The 17,058-nt window shown below is 34.4% G+C and overlaps 1 protein-coding gene across 1 annotated transcript in view; it reads left to right on the forward strand.

Annotated features, from left to right (window-relative positions):
• NCKAP1 (NCK associated protein 1) overlaps positions 1-16,808 on the forward strand; it is a 131,672-nt gene extending 114,864 nt beyond the window's left edge. The window contains exons 24-31 of the mRNA XM_027865846.1: positions 3,186-3,279; positions 6,723-6,805; positions 7,597-7,677; positions 9,671-9,764; positions 11,800-11,916; positions 12,845-12,954; positions 14,678-14,767; positions 15,888-16,808. Of these exons, the coding sequence (XP_027721647.1) occupies positions 3,186-3,279; positions 6,723-6,805; positions 7,597-7,677; positions 9,671-9,764; positions 11,800-11,916; positions 12,845-12,954; positions 14,678-14,767; positions 15,888-16,004 (786 nt within the window). The 3' untranslated portion in view covers positions 16,005-16,808. The remainder of the gene's footprint in view (positions 1-3,185; positions 3,280-6,722; positions 6,806-7,596; positions 7,678-9,670; positions 9,765-11,799; positions 11,917-12,844; positions 12,955-14,677; positions 14,768-15,887) is intronic.
• Positions 16,809-17,058: the final 250 nt, after the last annotated feature.

Here is a 17,058-nt window from a genome sequence, read left to right on the forward strand (position 1 = left end):
ATGATTCTTTCATGTTAGTAATAGTTTGACAAGTGGTCTTATAGGTCATAGTATAAGGCGTTAGGATGACATTTATTACAAATTAGTGTGGTGCACACTAATCTATGCTATTGAAGTATTTTTCTGAAATTCTATTGTTGGTAGTTTTGAGGGTAATATGAAACCTCTACTTTGCTAAGCACTATGCATTTTCTAAAGTCTCCTCCCCATTAATTTCCTATAATAATAAAGGCTCATTTATATAATATTTTACTGTTTATAAACTTTTCCTCAGAGTAAACCTGGTAAGGTAAGTAAGAAGTATCTCATAGACCTTTATTTCAGTTTCGGATTGTTGTTAATTGATCAGGTGATAAAATCTCTGACTGAGGCTGTCAGAATCTTAATTCCAGTTTTTGCTTGATGTCCAATGTTCTTTTCATTATACTATGCTGTTAAGAAAGATAGTTAAACTATTTTTGTCCATTTTAAATTGAAATTGATACAGAATAATTGGCTCATTTCTTTGCTTAAAGTTCTCTTAATATTTTTCATACTATTTTAAACTGAACAGATTAATGTGTCTATAGGTATTGTTTTTTCCTTTCCATTTTCAAAGTGATTTCAGTTCTTTCTCAAGCAGAGGGCTTTTTTGTTTCAGAGTGTACTTGTGTTTGGATAAAGAAAAGCAGAGGTTTTTTTTTCCCCCCCAATATCTAGTGGCTCTGAATAAATTGTATTTCAGACTCAGTCAATACTTTATGCATACATGCTGCTGGCAGTAAAGTATCTGTTTATTAATTTCTTGGGGAAAAACAACCAGTCTTCTCTGCCTGCTCAAATTCCTGGGATGTTGCATTTGGAGTCATGCCCATTGAACCAATTGGTTTCCCTATCCTCCTCTGCCAAAAGAATTTTTTAGGCAATTTCCAGATCAATTTTTCCATCTAGTTACTCATAGGGACCCAGAAAACATATATACAAATTAAATAAGGAATCAAGATCTTTTATGTAAATTATGCCAATTAACTTAAACGTAAAGAAAGAAAATACTTGTTTTTCCTTGTACTCAGTTGATTTGTTTTCAGTATTTAATTTACAGTCTTATTGTTGATAAATACCACTACTTGTTTGAATTTTAGTCATCTGTGTTGGGATGTTGTGCTTGGTACTGTTGGGGGTGGATGGGATACAAAAGGAATCTCATTAAAATCTACCCTTTGAAGAAAAGACCGACCATATTCTTAAAATTATAAGACTCATTTTTAGCCAGTAAATCACAAGTACAGATATGAAACTGAGGATTTGGAGATGAAGCAATCTTCAGACGTCACATAATTCAACATCTTTGCTTTGTATGGGAGAAACTTGAGCCCTAGAGAGGGTAAGTGACTTACCTAAGGTGACAGTCATAAGTAGCAGAGTTGGTATCGTGACCCAGGACCTCTGACTCCAAATCACAGTTAGTACAAATTATACGTCTACCATTGCCAGGCGTACAAATGAGGAGTCATGTATGGGAAATCAAGTAATATTGGTAGTAGGTAAATTTAAGTGTCAAACATAACCCAAACACTGGATTGACAGGAGAAGAGACATTCTAGTTAGACTGGCAAATGTAAAAGGCATGCAGGTGGGAGCTAGCAAAAAATAGAGCAGTTTTAGTTTTTCTTTCTTTTTTTTTTTTTTTAAAGGCATTTGGGGTTAAGTGACTTGCCCAGGGTCACAGAGCTATTAAGTGTCTGAGGCCAGATTTGACCTGAGGTCTTCCTGAGTCCAGGGCTGGTGCTCTATCCACTGCCCCACCTAGCTGCCCCTAGAGCAGTTTTTAGAGTTGGAAGAGACCTTAGTCTAATCATAGTCTAAACCCTTCTTATAGCATGAATTCCTTCTACGTCATCCTGACAAATTGTTGGTTTTTCAGGCTTCACTTGAATGCCTCCAGTCCTGGGAAACTCTTATCTCTGGAGACATCCTATTATTTCATTTTTGGACAACTCTTAAATATTTCAACCTCAAGATTGCATCATTGTTTCATTGTCTTCTTTAGGCTAAACATTTCTAATTTTTTAACCATTCCTTGTATTACAGGGTTTTTTAAATCACCTTACCGTCTTAGTCACCCTTCTTTGGAGGAACACCAGCTTATCGATGACCCCCTTAAAACATAATGCCAGAACTCAGTGTAGTACACTAGATATGGTCTGACTAGGACCTAATATATATTGAAACTATCACCTCCCTCATTTGATAGGTAGAATTTCTCTTCATGTAGCCTAAGTTCAAACTTGATTTTTTAATTGTCACCTCAGTGAGTCATTAGTTTTTGTATGAGTAGTAGAATAAGAAGAAATGAAGTTGAAAATGGATTGTACGGGATCTCTTTAGGTAGAAGCCCTTGAATTTTGGGCTTCTGAATTTAATTGTGGTATACTAGAGACGTACTATTAGTTCTTGAATGGGGAAACATATGATGAAAATATTGTGTAAAGATTAATTTTAATAGAGTAAAGATAAGGTACTAGAGTGGTAGATTATTCTAAGAATGAGTGATTAGACTAGTGGACTAGTCTAGTGGTAGAAATTTCAGAGTAGGAATTAACAGAAGTTAGTAGATTTGTACAGCACAAATAATTGGTAATGATGGAACTAAAAATACCCAAACAAACCTCATTATTTTAGAACTAAAGGACTGAGGGAGAATTTTATTGTTATCCAGTTCATCTTCCTGCTAGGATGGTTATCACTTCTATTTGGATGAATTCTGAATTTTTAACTAAATGAAATATGCAGTGTTTCTATTAGAAAATTCCATTATTTTAATGCATTTTTATAATACTCTTTCTTCCAATTCATATATTTAAATGTAATCCTTTTTTTGTTGACAGCACTTCAAATATTTGTATTTAGTTCCATGACTGTTAGAATTAGCCTTCATAATTTGCCCATGAGTCAGTCCTTTATGTCATTAATTATTTTCAGTGCTTTTCAGCAAACTCCTCTTTCCTTTCTGTCTTGGTGCATTAAAGAGAAATCCAAGGCTTACCTCCGAGTAATTGTGTAGTACCTTTAGAGAAAGGATAGTTTGGAGCATCTGGATTTCATGAATTGTATTCTTCCTTGCCAGATTGTAATTTCCTAAGTATGCTCTTATCTTATTAACATACTAAGGTCTATGCCTGACCTAAGGTCTTTCTTCTTTTTAGAAACTTGTGGTAGAGAATGTTGATGTCCTAACACAAATGAGGACCAGCTTTGACAAACCAGACCAGATGGCAGCTCTTTTTAAAAGATTATCTTGTGGGTAACTCATAATTTTTTTTTTATAAACAAGAATCTGTGGTTGAACCTTGATGTTTGCTTTTGCCTTGAACTTATACACATAAATAATGAAATGTTAAAAAAAAATACTATTCATCTACAGTTAGAAAATATCTATGCAGCCAAAAGTTAAGTACCCAGGCATTGTCTTAAAAGTAATTTTTCTTTCACTCTAAATCAACACATTGGTATGCTGTTTCCTTTGACAAAGATAAATCCTTATTATTATTAGCTAATTCTGTAAAGTATCTCTTAACTTTTTATTTTGATACAGTAAAACCTCATTAATTTAGACTTTACTAATTCACAGTTTTTGATAAAGCCTTAAGTAATAAGGCTGGTTTTCCTGTGGTTTCTCTGAGCTATAAGGGGTTGCTAAATAAATATTGTGAACAAGAATAGAAAGGACCTGTTCAACTTAGTTTAGAGAACAAACTTTTAAAAAATGTTTGGACAGTAATTACATGTTAAAGGGATACTTCTAATTACAAATGAGTTTTATCTATTCATTAAAGCAGGCGCAGCAGGACATCAACTTAGAAGCACTTTGTTTGCGGGTTAATTCAGTTTACTTCTAGCTTATTCCAAAAAAAAAAAAAATGTAATGCTTAAGATTTAGAAATACAAATGCATTTTTCAAATTACATCGATGTCAATATTAGAAATATTTTCTGTTACTCGTTTTTTTACGGGCTGCCTGAAATCCTTTGGGGGAATGCGTGCCGCAGCTTGTGTAGGCCTGCTGTATGGCTTTTCCACATAGCTTTTTCTTTTTGCTTTGTTCCCTCTTTTTCCATTTTTCCTCTTCCTTTTTTTTCTTTTCTCCCCTTTTCTATCATTTACTTAAACACTCTTCCACTAACAGCTTTTTGTATTATGTTCCATTTTGTTAGAAGCGGTCATCCCATTTCAGCGTTGAGTACTGTATCTCTTCTTTCACCATTACTTTTAAATGTTCCTTGAAATGGAAACAATTGAATTTGCTGAAATTTTAAATGGAATTTGCCAATTTTCGTAGAGAACGTTTTGGTAGGCTTTTGCTCAGAGTCATATTATTTGAACACATACATACACACATACACATACATACATAATATAGTTTGTATTCAGTTTTCTCTGTTGGATTTTTCAAAAATAAAATCCATGGAAAATCTCTAGCCTGCATAGTTTCAAGTTTGACTCCTAGAATATTAGAGCAGAAAGTATTATCTAACCTAGAAATCATGTAGTCCAGTTCCTCTTTTCATAAAAGTTCAGTCCCAGAAAGGAAAAGTGAATTGCTTGAGGATGCACAATTAGGGGCTGAGTCACAAGTTGAATCCACATCTTATGCCACCAAGCCCACTGTTCCTTTCACTGTATACCATGTTGCCTCTCTGTCAAAGGCCATGGTTATGAAACAGTTATACAATTTAGAGGAATAGGTTTATTGTTGGGGTTGGAAACCAAGAGAGTGAAGAAGTAGATTCTTTTAAAAAAATTTCATCTGTCTCAAATACTGTGCTGTGTTCTCCCAAATGGGTGTTCCTTTTGCTCAGATTCAAGTTTGGTATACTTTTGTAATCCTTTTATCTTAAGGGTTTCTAGGAATCACAGAGTATTGAATGATTGATAGAATAAAGAATGAAAAAAAATTTTTAAAACACTAATGCACTAAGAATTGGGGATAGAACACACAAGTAAGGTAGTTCCTACCTTTAAGGAGTTTGCATTTTAGTGGTGGAAGCAGCCCGTAAAGGCCACGGTAGTTGAGGAGAGCCATTTTGATTAGGAAAGCCACAAGGATGGTGAACAGAAGAACCATAGGGGAGTAGATTGACACACTATATCTAGTAGCTCGGCTGTATTGATTTGTTTATGATTTCAGAACTAGAAGAGGGGGAGGGATAGCAGGTCAACAATCAAAGAATATGTAAACTGAAGCATACTTGGACTTGAAGTACTAGGCTATGTGTAGCACTCATCGATCAGTACAATGTGGGCCCAGTGTGAGTGTTACAGAGCTAAAAGAGTTAAATCTCTTGGCTCTAGTTACTCAGGCAACAAACATTTATTAAGATGTTACTATTTAACAGATACTTTGTTACATATTGGGGATACAAGGAAAAGCAAAAAACACAGACCCTGCCCTTAAGGAGCCCACATTCTAATGGGGGAGACAATTTGTGAGCAAGTATTTAAATACAAGAGATGTGTGTGTGTGTGTGTGTGTGTGTGTGTGTGTACATACACACACATGTATACATATATACACACACGTATATGTGCTTTACATTTATACATGTGTTTGTGTGTTTATATGCATAGTACATAGGGCATATACATATGTGTATTTGTGCAAATATTTATAGACTTGTATTTATTCACATATACATGTACATGCATATGTGTGCACACAGATGTTAATATCACAGAGAAGATGCTAGCAGTGGGGGAAACCAGGAAAGGCCTCTTAAAGAAAGTAGAGTTTGGGGGCAGCTAGGTGGCACAGTAGATAGAGCTCCAGCCTTGAAATGTGTGAAATGTCCAGCTGTGTGACTCTGGACAAGTCACTTAACCCTGATTGCCTCACCAAAAAGCAAAAAAAAAAAAAAAAAAAAAAATGATGGCTTGAGCACTGGACCAAAAAAAAAAAGTGGGGTTTGTGCTTAGGCTTGAAAGAAGACAGGAGGTAAGGGTGTAGAGTATTCCAGTCATGTGGGACAGCCAGTGAAAATACTTACATTCAGGAGATCTAGTGTCATGAGCAAGGAATAGCATAACAAGATGAATGTTACTAGATTGTAGAGTGTGTGGTGGAGAGTAGAGTAAGAAGAATGGAAGAGAAATGGAAGTTGGATTTGAATGGGGAGAGGCTTAAGGCAGGGAGACGAACCAGAAGTTTATTATAATAGTCAAGATATGAGGTGATGAGGGCTTGTACCAGTACCAGATGGTACCTATGTAAGTGGATATGAGAGGTTGTGAAAGTAGAAATGGGAAGGCTTCTAACAGACTGGTTATGTGGAGTGAGTGTGAGTGAGAATTCAAAAGATGAAACCAAGATGGCAAGCCTGGGTGACTGGGAGGATTGTGGCATTCTTGATAGTCACAGAGTAATTGGAAAGAGGAGAAGGGTGGGTATTCTCTTTTGGACATGTTGAAGATACCTATTGGACATTCATTTGTCATGGGCATGATCCAGGAGTATGGAGAGACAAATCATTCAATCACATTAGCACTTTAGGGTGTTAGATTTTAACAGAGAAGTTTAGCTCATTTCAGATTAATAACTTGACTTTGAACTATCTTATACATATCTTTTTGAGTATTTCAGCTTATTTTAATAGCAGTTATAATTTACTTTTTAAAAATATCTGATGATTACATTTGAAGAGCTATGTCTAATTTATTTTTCTTCTTCATCCTTTAAAAATTTTTAGCTGTTGACAGTGTTTTGAAGAGGATGACTATAATTGGTGTAATCCTGTCATTCCGATCATTGGCACAAGAAGCACTTAGAGATGTAAGAATCGACTATAAACATGCCCCCATATACTTGTTTTTCCAGAAACTGTATTTATATGTCATACAGATCCAGAGCCATATATAGGATCAAGTCAGTTCTAGAATTCAGCCTCCTGTAAAAACATATTGTAATTAAAATTTTGTATAGTGTTGTTGGAACTGATTCCAACTTCATATTTAAAATCCATGGATTATACTTTGACCAGACGTCAGTTTCTGTGCTTTTCAACTTTAAGAATGCTTAAGACAGGGGCAGCTAGGTGGCGCAGTGGATAGAGCACTGGCTCTGGAGTCAGGAGGACCTGAGTTCAAATTCGGCCTCAGACACATAATACCCACTAGCTGTGTGACCCTGGGCAAGTCACTTAACCCCATTGCCTAGCCAAAAAAAAAAAAAAAAGAGTGCTTAAAACATTTTTCCCTTTTGGTTTTTTTTTGGGGTGGGGGGGAGGCAAATAGGGTTAAGTGACTTGCCCAGGGTCACACAGCTAGTAAGCATCAAGTGTTTGGTCTGAGACTGGATTTGAACTTAGGTCCTCGTGACGTCAGGGCCGGTGCTGTATCCACTGCGCCACCTAGCTGCCCCATTTTTCCCTTTTGGCAGTTATCATTTCAGTATTAAATGCATTCCATTTTGAAATGTCTAAATACTTTAAAACCACTTGATAATGCATAAAATAAAAAAACCTTCATGAAAAAATAGAATAATTCCAATTTTGTGTTTTTGTTTTTTAGAGATCCCCGTTTTGAAATAATCTAGGTTGAATACATATTTATTGTTCTTCCTAGGTCTTATCCTACCACATTCCTTTCCTTGTAAGCTCAATTGAAGATTTTAAGGACCACATTCCAAGGGAAACTGATATGAAGGTAATTTTTTTACTTGCAAGTTTCATTTTTATAATTTATTAAATATTAAATCAACTTAATTAATTAATTAATTTAACTAATATTAAATATTAAATTAATATTAAAAATTATTAAATGAAAATTAAATATTTTAGGTTGTGTAAAATATATGAAAAATCCCAAACCACATTGTAGTTCTTGCTGTTTTAGAGGACTCATGTCATATGTTTGTCCTTAAAATTAACTTCAGACAACTTCCCTAAATGATAAAAAGATAATTCAAAACTTGTTTCAAAGATGCACAGGCATTCCAGTTATCCATGCTCTTCAATCATTTTATGTAGTATAAAGTTGACTGAAGATAATTTTCATTTGCCATAAGCTAAAAACCGTTTTAGACTCTTGTAACTGTACAAATAGACCTCCATGCCCATTTTAAACTCTGTTCAAATGTAGTACATTCTTGATTTGATTTGAGGGCTTGGCTTTGGAACTGAATGAATATAAGTGTGACTCTCTTGAGAGGTGAACTTTATCACTTAATTAGAGCTAAAATGCAAATGGTAAGGTGATTCTACTAAGTATGCAGCTGAGCAGATTATAATGGATCATCATCCATATGCAAGAGTATCTTATTATCCACTAAGGACACTGGAAGTTTATGAGTTATGTGAACCGATCAGATAGGCTTAGAATTTGGTAGCCTGGATAGTTATGTAGAGTATAAAGGTGAAAGTGGTTATGGGGAAACCCTTAGGCATTGATAGCTTGCGATCTAAATAACATTGCTTCTAAAAATGAATTGAATTATAGGCCATTCTTAGTAGATAGAGCAATTCAAAAGAATCTAGGATGTATTACATAATGGCCATGGAAAAAAGTCATAAAAAGATACATTTTAGAATTACGTATACTTGTAAACCAGGCCTTACAACAAGTCATTATATCACTATTGGCCCACATTATATAACCTGACAATCACAACTCAAGGATGTTCTGCTATGTTTATGTTATTTGAAAGTTCTGCAAGTACAATTTGACTTTTTGTGTGTCATTCACAATTTTTTTTTAGTCTTGACATACAAATACTGACTAGAATTATTTTCCTCTTCCGTGTTTCCCAAATCCAGTTAATTTGAGTCTTGATGATTCTGTTGTTGTAGTTCTTACTAAATCCATGGTCTCCTCTCTACTCAATGCTACCACCGTAATTCAGGAATTCATTTCTTTGGACCATTGTAATACTATTGTATTACTGGGCCCTCTGCTTCCTATCTTTTTGCTTTCCAGTCTGTCCTTCACATGGCTGCTAGGATACCCTTCCTAATGCACAAGTCTGATCAGACCACCCTCCATGATGAAGTACAGTTATTTTAGCTTAGTATTAAAGGCTCTCTGTAATTTGGCTCCAAACTACTTTCCAGCCTTATCTCACTCTACTTCCCTTCACAGACCCCATTGGCAAAGTTGTATTAGTGACCCCTGTCAGTGACATTCAGCAGTGCTAGATTAGGAGTATGACTATAGCTGATTTAAGTAAAAGTAGAGTAGTAAATCATTGGAAGAAACTAAAGTTAGGGCATTTGATATAAACTATTAAATCAATTGTCTTTCCTCAGTCCTCATCCTAATTGACTTCTATGGTTTTTGTCACTGTTGACCACGACTTCCAGATAAACCCCTCTTCTCTTGGCTTCTGCCACACAGTTTTCTTTGAATTCTTTACCTATGATGACTAATCAGCTCTTTTTTATTGGATCAATATCCATCTCCTGCCTACTTAATACAAGAGTTCCACAGGCCTCTGTCCTGAACCCTTTTGGTTTTTTCCTTCAAGTTGATCTGTTTTCCTGGGCTCAGTTGTCATTTCATTTTAGGATTGTGGGATCTTGAGCCAAAAGCTGAAAGGGATCTCAGAACCCATCCAGTTCACCCCTCTTGTTTTGCAAATGATGAAACCGAAATTTGCTGGGATTAAGTTTTTCTTACCTTGTAATGCTCATTATTTTCTCAGGTTGCAATGAATGTTTATGAGTTGTCCTCAGCTGCAGGATTGCCATGTGAGATTGATCCAGCCTTGGTTGTAGCGCTCTCCTCACAGAAATCAGGTAACAAATCAAACATGGCAAACTAAAAGTATATTTGTAAATCCATCCTTTGTAAGTTCATTTTAAAGTAAATTATAAACAAAATGTAGTTCCTATAAAAGTTTAGTTGAAACTGTAGTTATTACAGATGGTATCTACTTCACGAATGAGAATATTCCCTATGTAGAATTCATTATTAGAATGATCATTTTTACCTTCACTTCTAGGTGTTAAGTTATTTTAACAATTTCTTTCTTCAGAAGCATTATCTTTGAGCTTTTTGTTTTCTAATAAGTTCCTTTTCCAACTCTTAATGTATGTAGAAGTTGATATATTTTATATTTTAATTTTCTTTAATCATTATTCAGTCATCAAATCAGCAGTGTACCAAGCCTCTATTATGTGTTTGGTTCTGAGTTTACAAGAAAAAAGATGAAACAGTGCCTGCCAGCAAGGGTCTTATAGGACACAACGTACATAAAAAATATGTACTGATTAATTGGGGGGTGGGGATGACACTAGAAGCTATGGGGAACAGGGAGGATGTTGAGCAAGAGAAGTGAGGAAGAAGTACATTCCAGGCATGAAGGACAGACAGATAAGTATAAAGGCATGAATGATGGGAGTTATCGAATGTATGTGAGGAACAGCAAAAAGTCAGATTTTATTGGATTGTAGTGTTTGTGGAGGAAAGTAATATGTTAATAAAACTGTAAAGGTAACTAGCTGTGTGACCTCGGGCAAGTCACTTAACCCCAATTGCCTAAAAACAAAACAAAACAAAACAAAACTGTAAAGGGTAGGTTGGGACCAAGGTGTGAAGAGCTTTACATGCCCAGTAGAAGAAGTTATTTTTTTATCTGTAGAGGTAATGGAGTTTGTTGAATTAGGATGAGGGGGAACAGTGATATGGTCAGACTTGTACTTGGGAAAAATACTTTAGCAACTGTGTGGAAGATTAATTTCAGTAGAAAGAGACTTGAGTCAGGAATCTGGTTTTCTTTATTCTTGTTAGAACATGTTTTATTATAATAAATTTGCTTACATCTACTATAATCTTTTCAATTATCTATGATATTGGGGACTAGAATAGTTTGAACTTCAGGAGTTATTCACAAATTTTAGTCAGCTTTCACCTTTTCCCTCCTCTACACCTATTTCCAGAATTTATTCTTACTTATCCTTTGGTGGAGATTCTAGTGTGTATAATATATAGTGGTTAAAAAACAAGGAGTCAGGGGCAGCTAGGTGGCGCAGTGGATAGAGCACCAGCCCTGAAGTCAGGAGGACCTGAGTTCAAATCCGGCTTCAGACCAAACACTTGACACTTACTAGCTGTGTGACCCTGGGCAAGTCATTTAACCCTAACTGCCTAAAAAAAAAAAAAAGGAAAAAAAAGGAAAAAGAAAAAACAAGGAGTCAGAAGGTACTCGACCTATAATAATAATAATGATTGTATAATTCTAAATAAAAGAAGTTTTATTGTTCCCTGAGAGCATAGTCTCAGCTTCTTTAATAAGTGTTTCCTTTTTGGCTAAATAAACTTTACAAGTAATAGATCATATAGGAAACCCACTCCATTTTCTTTACATTAAATTTTAGACTATGGATCCATATGTTTTAATTTCAGCAACATTTTCTAAGAATTTCTCAGGAGAAATGCTGAGGAAATAAATGTCTGAAGTGTCCAAAGTAAGATTTCCTTAGAAGTTGATAATCCCTTTCTATTTCTGGATCAAAAACTTTAGGAAATCTAGTTTTTGACTTAACTCCTCTCCCTCTCTCCCTCTTTTGCCTTATAATCTTTGGAAAAAGTAAGAAAATATTTTACATAAGAGCCTACATATGATTTTAGAAAAAATTACCAACTTTGATGTTCCATCCATCATGTGTGATTTCTGTCAAATTAGATTTAGTTTTTCTGTTTTTGTAGATCCTAATGAAGAGATGTGGTTTTAAAATTTTACAATTTGTTTTCAGTTTCACTTAAATGACCACCTATTGGACCAGCCTTGTTTAAAAAACCTGTGCTTTTGTTCTCAATTGTTTTTCCTAGAAAACATTAGTCCAGAAGAAGAATATAAAATTGCCTGCCTTCTTATGGTGTTCGTGGCAGTTTCTTTACCAACACTGGCCAGTAATGTTATGTCTCAGTACAGCCCTGCTATTGAAGGTAATAGAGTTTTGTATTTTCCAGTAAGAATCTTTGGCTATTGGAGAGAAATGGCATTTAGTGTTAGCTGGTTTCTTTTCAGATAATTCATATTGTATTTTTTATAATGTATCCACATTCTACATTATAACACTGTAAGATTTGGAAAAGTTTTTTAAACTTTCTTACTTTACCTAATAACCTTTTGAAGACTTGGTTTTCTTAATACACAGCTACATTTATAGTAGAGAGAAGTGTGGTATAGTGCAAAATGCAAAGTTGTCAAACTCATGGGCTGCAAAACTCCTTCGTGTGCAGAACCAGATTAAAATGTAATTAAGAAATATTTAATAAAATAAATAAAAATGCAGTACAACATAGACAGTGTTAATTCGTGGTTTTCTAAATCAATATCCTGCTTTCAGGGATTTGTTTCTATTTAAATTTGATACCACTGATGTAGTGGTTAGAACACTAGACTTGGAAGCAATAGATCTGGTTTTGAGTTCAGCCTTCAGCCACATTAATTCAATGACCATTGGCAAGTAATTTAACTTCTTACATTAGTTTGCCTTATCTGTAAAATGGGGATACTAATCCTTATTCGTTTGCTTCACAGGGTTATTGTAAGGAGAGCACTTTGCAAAGTCTTAAAGTACGATACAATTGTGAGCAATTGTCACTATAAGGCTCAGCATTTTACTTTTAAACACAAGCTTAGGGTACATATATACTAGTTTTGGCTGTATTACTCATGGTAATAGTAGGTGAACAAGATGGTCAGTGCCTTCAGTATTGATTTGATCATTCCATGATTTTCATTGAATTGCATGGTCCCTTATATTTTTGAGGCCATAAAAGATTAATCTTGAAGCAGCAGTCTTCTAAATATTTCTTCCCTTTATTAAGTATAAAGGATCCATAATAACCTGTTAGCATTTTGGTTTAGGACACTGCAACAACATACATTGCCTGGCAAAAGCCATCAACCAGATTGCTGCAGCATTGTTTACTATTCACAAAGGAAGCATTGAAGATCGCCTTAAAGAATTTCTGGCCGTATGTATTATTTAACTTCAAAAATTCATGACTTACACATTTATTTTAAGTCAAGGGTTCTTAATCTTATGTCATTAACCCCTTTAGTAGTCTGATGGAACCTATGAAGCTCTTAGGATGCTGGTTTTAAATCCGTAAAATAAGATACATAGGATTACAAAGTAAATTAATGATACTAAAATAATACTTTTTAAAAAACATTCATAGATCCTAGATTCTAGGTTTTAAAAAAAATGCTGCTTTCAAGTAAAATATGAATGCTAGGTCTCATGAATAGATTACTTACTTTTCTATAATCTGAAAGTTTGGTGTTTGCCCTTTTTTCAAAACCCCATTCTTTGTCTTGTGAAGTCTACGTTATTTATAACTGGTAGCTTGACCTCCCCTTCCCACCCCCTGCATCTCATGCTACCCTTTGGCCTTTCCTGGAGATTCTCTTATTACTTACACTCTGGATGCCTAGGGTGTGAAAAAGGAAGGGATAGGTTAACTGAATTTAGGCAAAGGGAATATGCTTATCTTGAGGCAGGCTCTCTTTCTCATGCATGTTCCTATCCCCTATTGGGGTGAAGAGAAAATTAATGGTGGTGAAGTGTAGCAACAAAAGTAATGCACATTGCCAAAAGAAATTTTTTTAATTAATGTAGCCCAGACCTAAAAAGAATAGCTAGATTAGTTTAAAATTGTTGTTTTTTCCTTACTATTAGTAATAGCTCTTACCAATGTCAAGTCATCTCCTAACAGTGTGATTTTAAATATAGTAGCCCAAAGGAAAATACATATATGAATATTTGATCATTTTAGGTTACAGAGACATGGTATGTTGTTCAGTACATGGCATATTCAATGAAAAATAACTTCCATCTTAGATCCTTGTTTCTGTGTTTGAGGGATACCTAAGATAGACATAAGTAAATGCTAATGTTGTTTGTAAGGATATATAGGTTACTCTGAACTTTTCTTGTTATTTGAGTACACCACATAAAAATTTTGAAAATGAAGTAAAAGATAATTTGTCCATTTACAGATCTTAGCACTTGCATAATTTTAAAAAGATCGAATCTTAGAAAGTCTTCTACATTTTTGGAGCTAAATACAAGAATAATGATATTCTATAAAATTCCTAAGTGTGAAAAGACATATTAGTTATGTACATTTTGTGTAGATATATGAATTAATATTTGAGTGTATCCCCCTGAAATGCATCTTATTTGAAATTGTGTGCATAATTAACAGTTTTCTACAATCAGATTGATAAATAAACAGTACTGATGAAACTTGATCATAAAATTCAAAGAAACTTAGGAAGACTTAAGAATTTTTATGAACTGATTTGGAATAAAGTAAGTAGAACAAAGAAACTGAAATAATGTAATAGTAAGAATAGCAACAAAAAGAAACTTGATCATGATTGAGCTTTGCCCCAGAGAGAAGAAGGGAAACTACCTCTCTTCCTTTCAGAGGTGGAGAACTATGGATAATGGACCATTGCATATATTGTCATATTCCATCTGTGGTGTTGGTAGTTTTGCTGACAGTTTTTTCCTCCTCCTCCCCTCCACCTCTTCTTAAATTTTCATTGTTTTAAATGATGGCTCACTCAGTAAGATGGATGGGAGGGATATATTTGGAAGTGAGGATAATATAAGAAAGACAAACGGTATTAATAAAAGTTTTTAAAAGAAAAGAGACACAAAGCAATAAAATTAAAATGTCTTTTCAGCTTGCATCATCTAGTCTATTGAAAATTGGTCAAGAGACAGATAAAACTACAACGAGGAATAGGGAATCTGTTTATTTACTGCTAGACATGGTAAGTCTACATTTTGATTATTTTTAACAGTTCAGTAAGTTCTTGTTAGATATGTAGTGGTTTTCAAAAACACTAATTTTTTTTTTATAATTTTGTAATTACACAAAATGTAGACCTAAAAGCTTCTTTTGATCTTTATTCTCATTCCATCCTCTGTTGTACTGTCATTTTCGAAAATACTCTAACAATAATTAGGTCTTTACTGTTTCAACATCAAAACAGTAATATCAGGTTAAAGCAAATTTGGGGGCAAGTAGAGAGCTATTGGACATTCTTTGTTGTATGTATATATAATGTTACATAAGCTATTGGGAAATATTTGTGGTTTACTGCTTCCTATGGCAGGAAAGTTCAGATTTTTCTGCCTGACTTTTGTGGTGGTGGTGGTTTTTTTTGTTGTTGTTGTTTTTTTACATTAGCCTTGAAGCCTTACTTTCCCATTATTCTAAAACACGCTTTCTATACTTTTAGTATTTGTTCTTTTGTCTAGAGAACACGTTACACATGCTCACATACACATTCACATCTCATAATGTTCTCCTCATCTGGAATTTCTTGCCTTTTCCCCTTCACTTATCCAGATCTTTCCTAAACGTCAAATCCTTCCTCCTTCAGAAGTCTCCCCCTAATTACTTGAGCCTTCATTGATCTCTAAAGCTGTGCAGTGCTTGGAGCCTGGACTTGACCATTCAGTCTTTTAGTTATTTGCTGCAGTTCCATGTGTTAGTCTTTTTCTCCAACCAGATTCTTCCCATTGAGTAAATATTTATGTCTTCAGGGTATGGACCTTACTCTATGCCTTTTTGTTTTTTTGTTTTTGTTGTTGTTGTTTGTTTGCTTGTTTTTTTACCCTGCACGATAACTAGCACAATGTGGAGTACAGTTCAGGTACTTAGTAAATACTTGTTGATGGAAAACTATAGTAACCTGGTTTAGCTTTGTACTTGAACGTGCTGGGTACCTACCATTTGCCATTACGGTTTTCTATTCAATTAAAATAATTAGCACGTGGACTTTCTTATGACATTGGACCATAGAAGGGTGTATTCATAAGTAAAAGCAAATGATGTATGGTTTTGTGAGGAATTTTAATTCTGATGCACTTCTGGTGGTTTTTCAGATTGTGCAGGAATCACCATTCCTGACGATGGATCTTTTGGAATCTTGTTTTCCTTATGTCTTGCTGAGAAATGCCTACCATGCTGTCTACAAACAAAGTGTTACATCCTCTGCATAAATATCTACTTATCAGAGATAAGCACGCATTTTTGTTGCCTCAGTTTTACCTGTAAACTATGGAGCTATTTTATTTTATGGCCTGACAGTTTTGTGGATTATGGACTTTTTTTCTTATATACAGTTGTATTTCTGATCAGTGGTTTCTTAATATTGTTGTACTACAATATAAAGTTGGTTGATTTAGGTTGCACATTCATTGAAATTATTCCTTTTTCATTTTAGAATATTATTTCTGTTTGACACTACATCAACTATACATTTTTGATATTTGATAATGCAAAACCATACTTGCTTGTTTATTTCTTAAAAAATGTATTTAGTGATTATTTTAGATAGTGTTCTAGCTTTCATCTGTGTGTAAATTATTTCATATAGGGAGAATTCTGATCTATACCTATTGTTCTTATTGAAAACCAGAATTGGATGTGCATTTCTGTGAAGTAATGACATTTCTACTTTTTTCTTTATTTTGAAACATTTGCCAAACTAAATAAAATGACACTATATAACATTTAAAATGTTATGGGACTGCTAATAATTAGAAGCAGACCAAGCCCCGATATTCTTAAACGGCAGCAAATGTTGTTGTTGTTTGTATAAAGCATAGTGACATTTTTTAGACTAACATCCATGGTGCCCTATTGGCATTAGCACTACCATTGTATCCTGCTGTATAATAAACATTCTTATGCATTTATCAAATGTTGATAAAATGTTAGCCCTTAACCACTTTTATATGTTTTAAATTTTTGAAATTCAAGTGTATCTTCCATAACGTAAATAAACACTAGACTGTATCACATTTTGAATGATCAGTTATTTAATTTGTAAATTTCTGAAAATTCATTTATTAATTTAGACGTTTTAATACTGGGTAATACTTTTCAGAGAGGCAGTGTGGACAGTGGTCTGACACATTCTTGTTGTTTGTGTAATCCTGAGCACATCACTTAACCTTTCATTCCCCCAGGCAATTCCTCATTCCCCCAGGCAACTCTGTTAGATTATTAAGTTTCATAGCAAATGCCAGCCTGTTGTGGAAGAGAAACTTC

This window comes from Vombatus ursinus, unplaced genomic scaffold (assembly GCF_900497805.2).
Source record: "Vombatus ursinus unplaced genomic scaffold, bare-nosed wombat genome assembly UNPS02014779.1, whole genome shotgun sequence".
In the NCBI taxonomy this organism is placed as follows: domain Eukaryota; kingdom Metazoa; phylum Chordata; class Mammalia; order Diprotodontia; family Vombatidae; genus Vombatus; species Vombatus ursinus.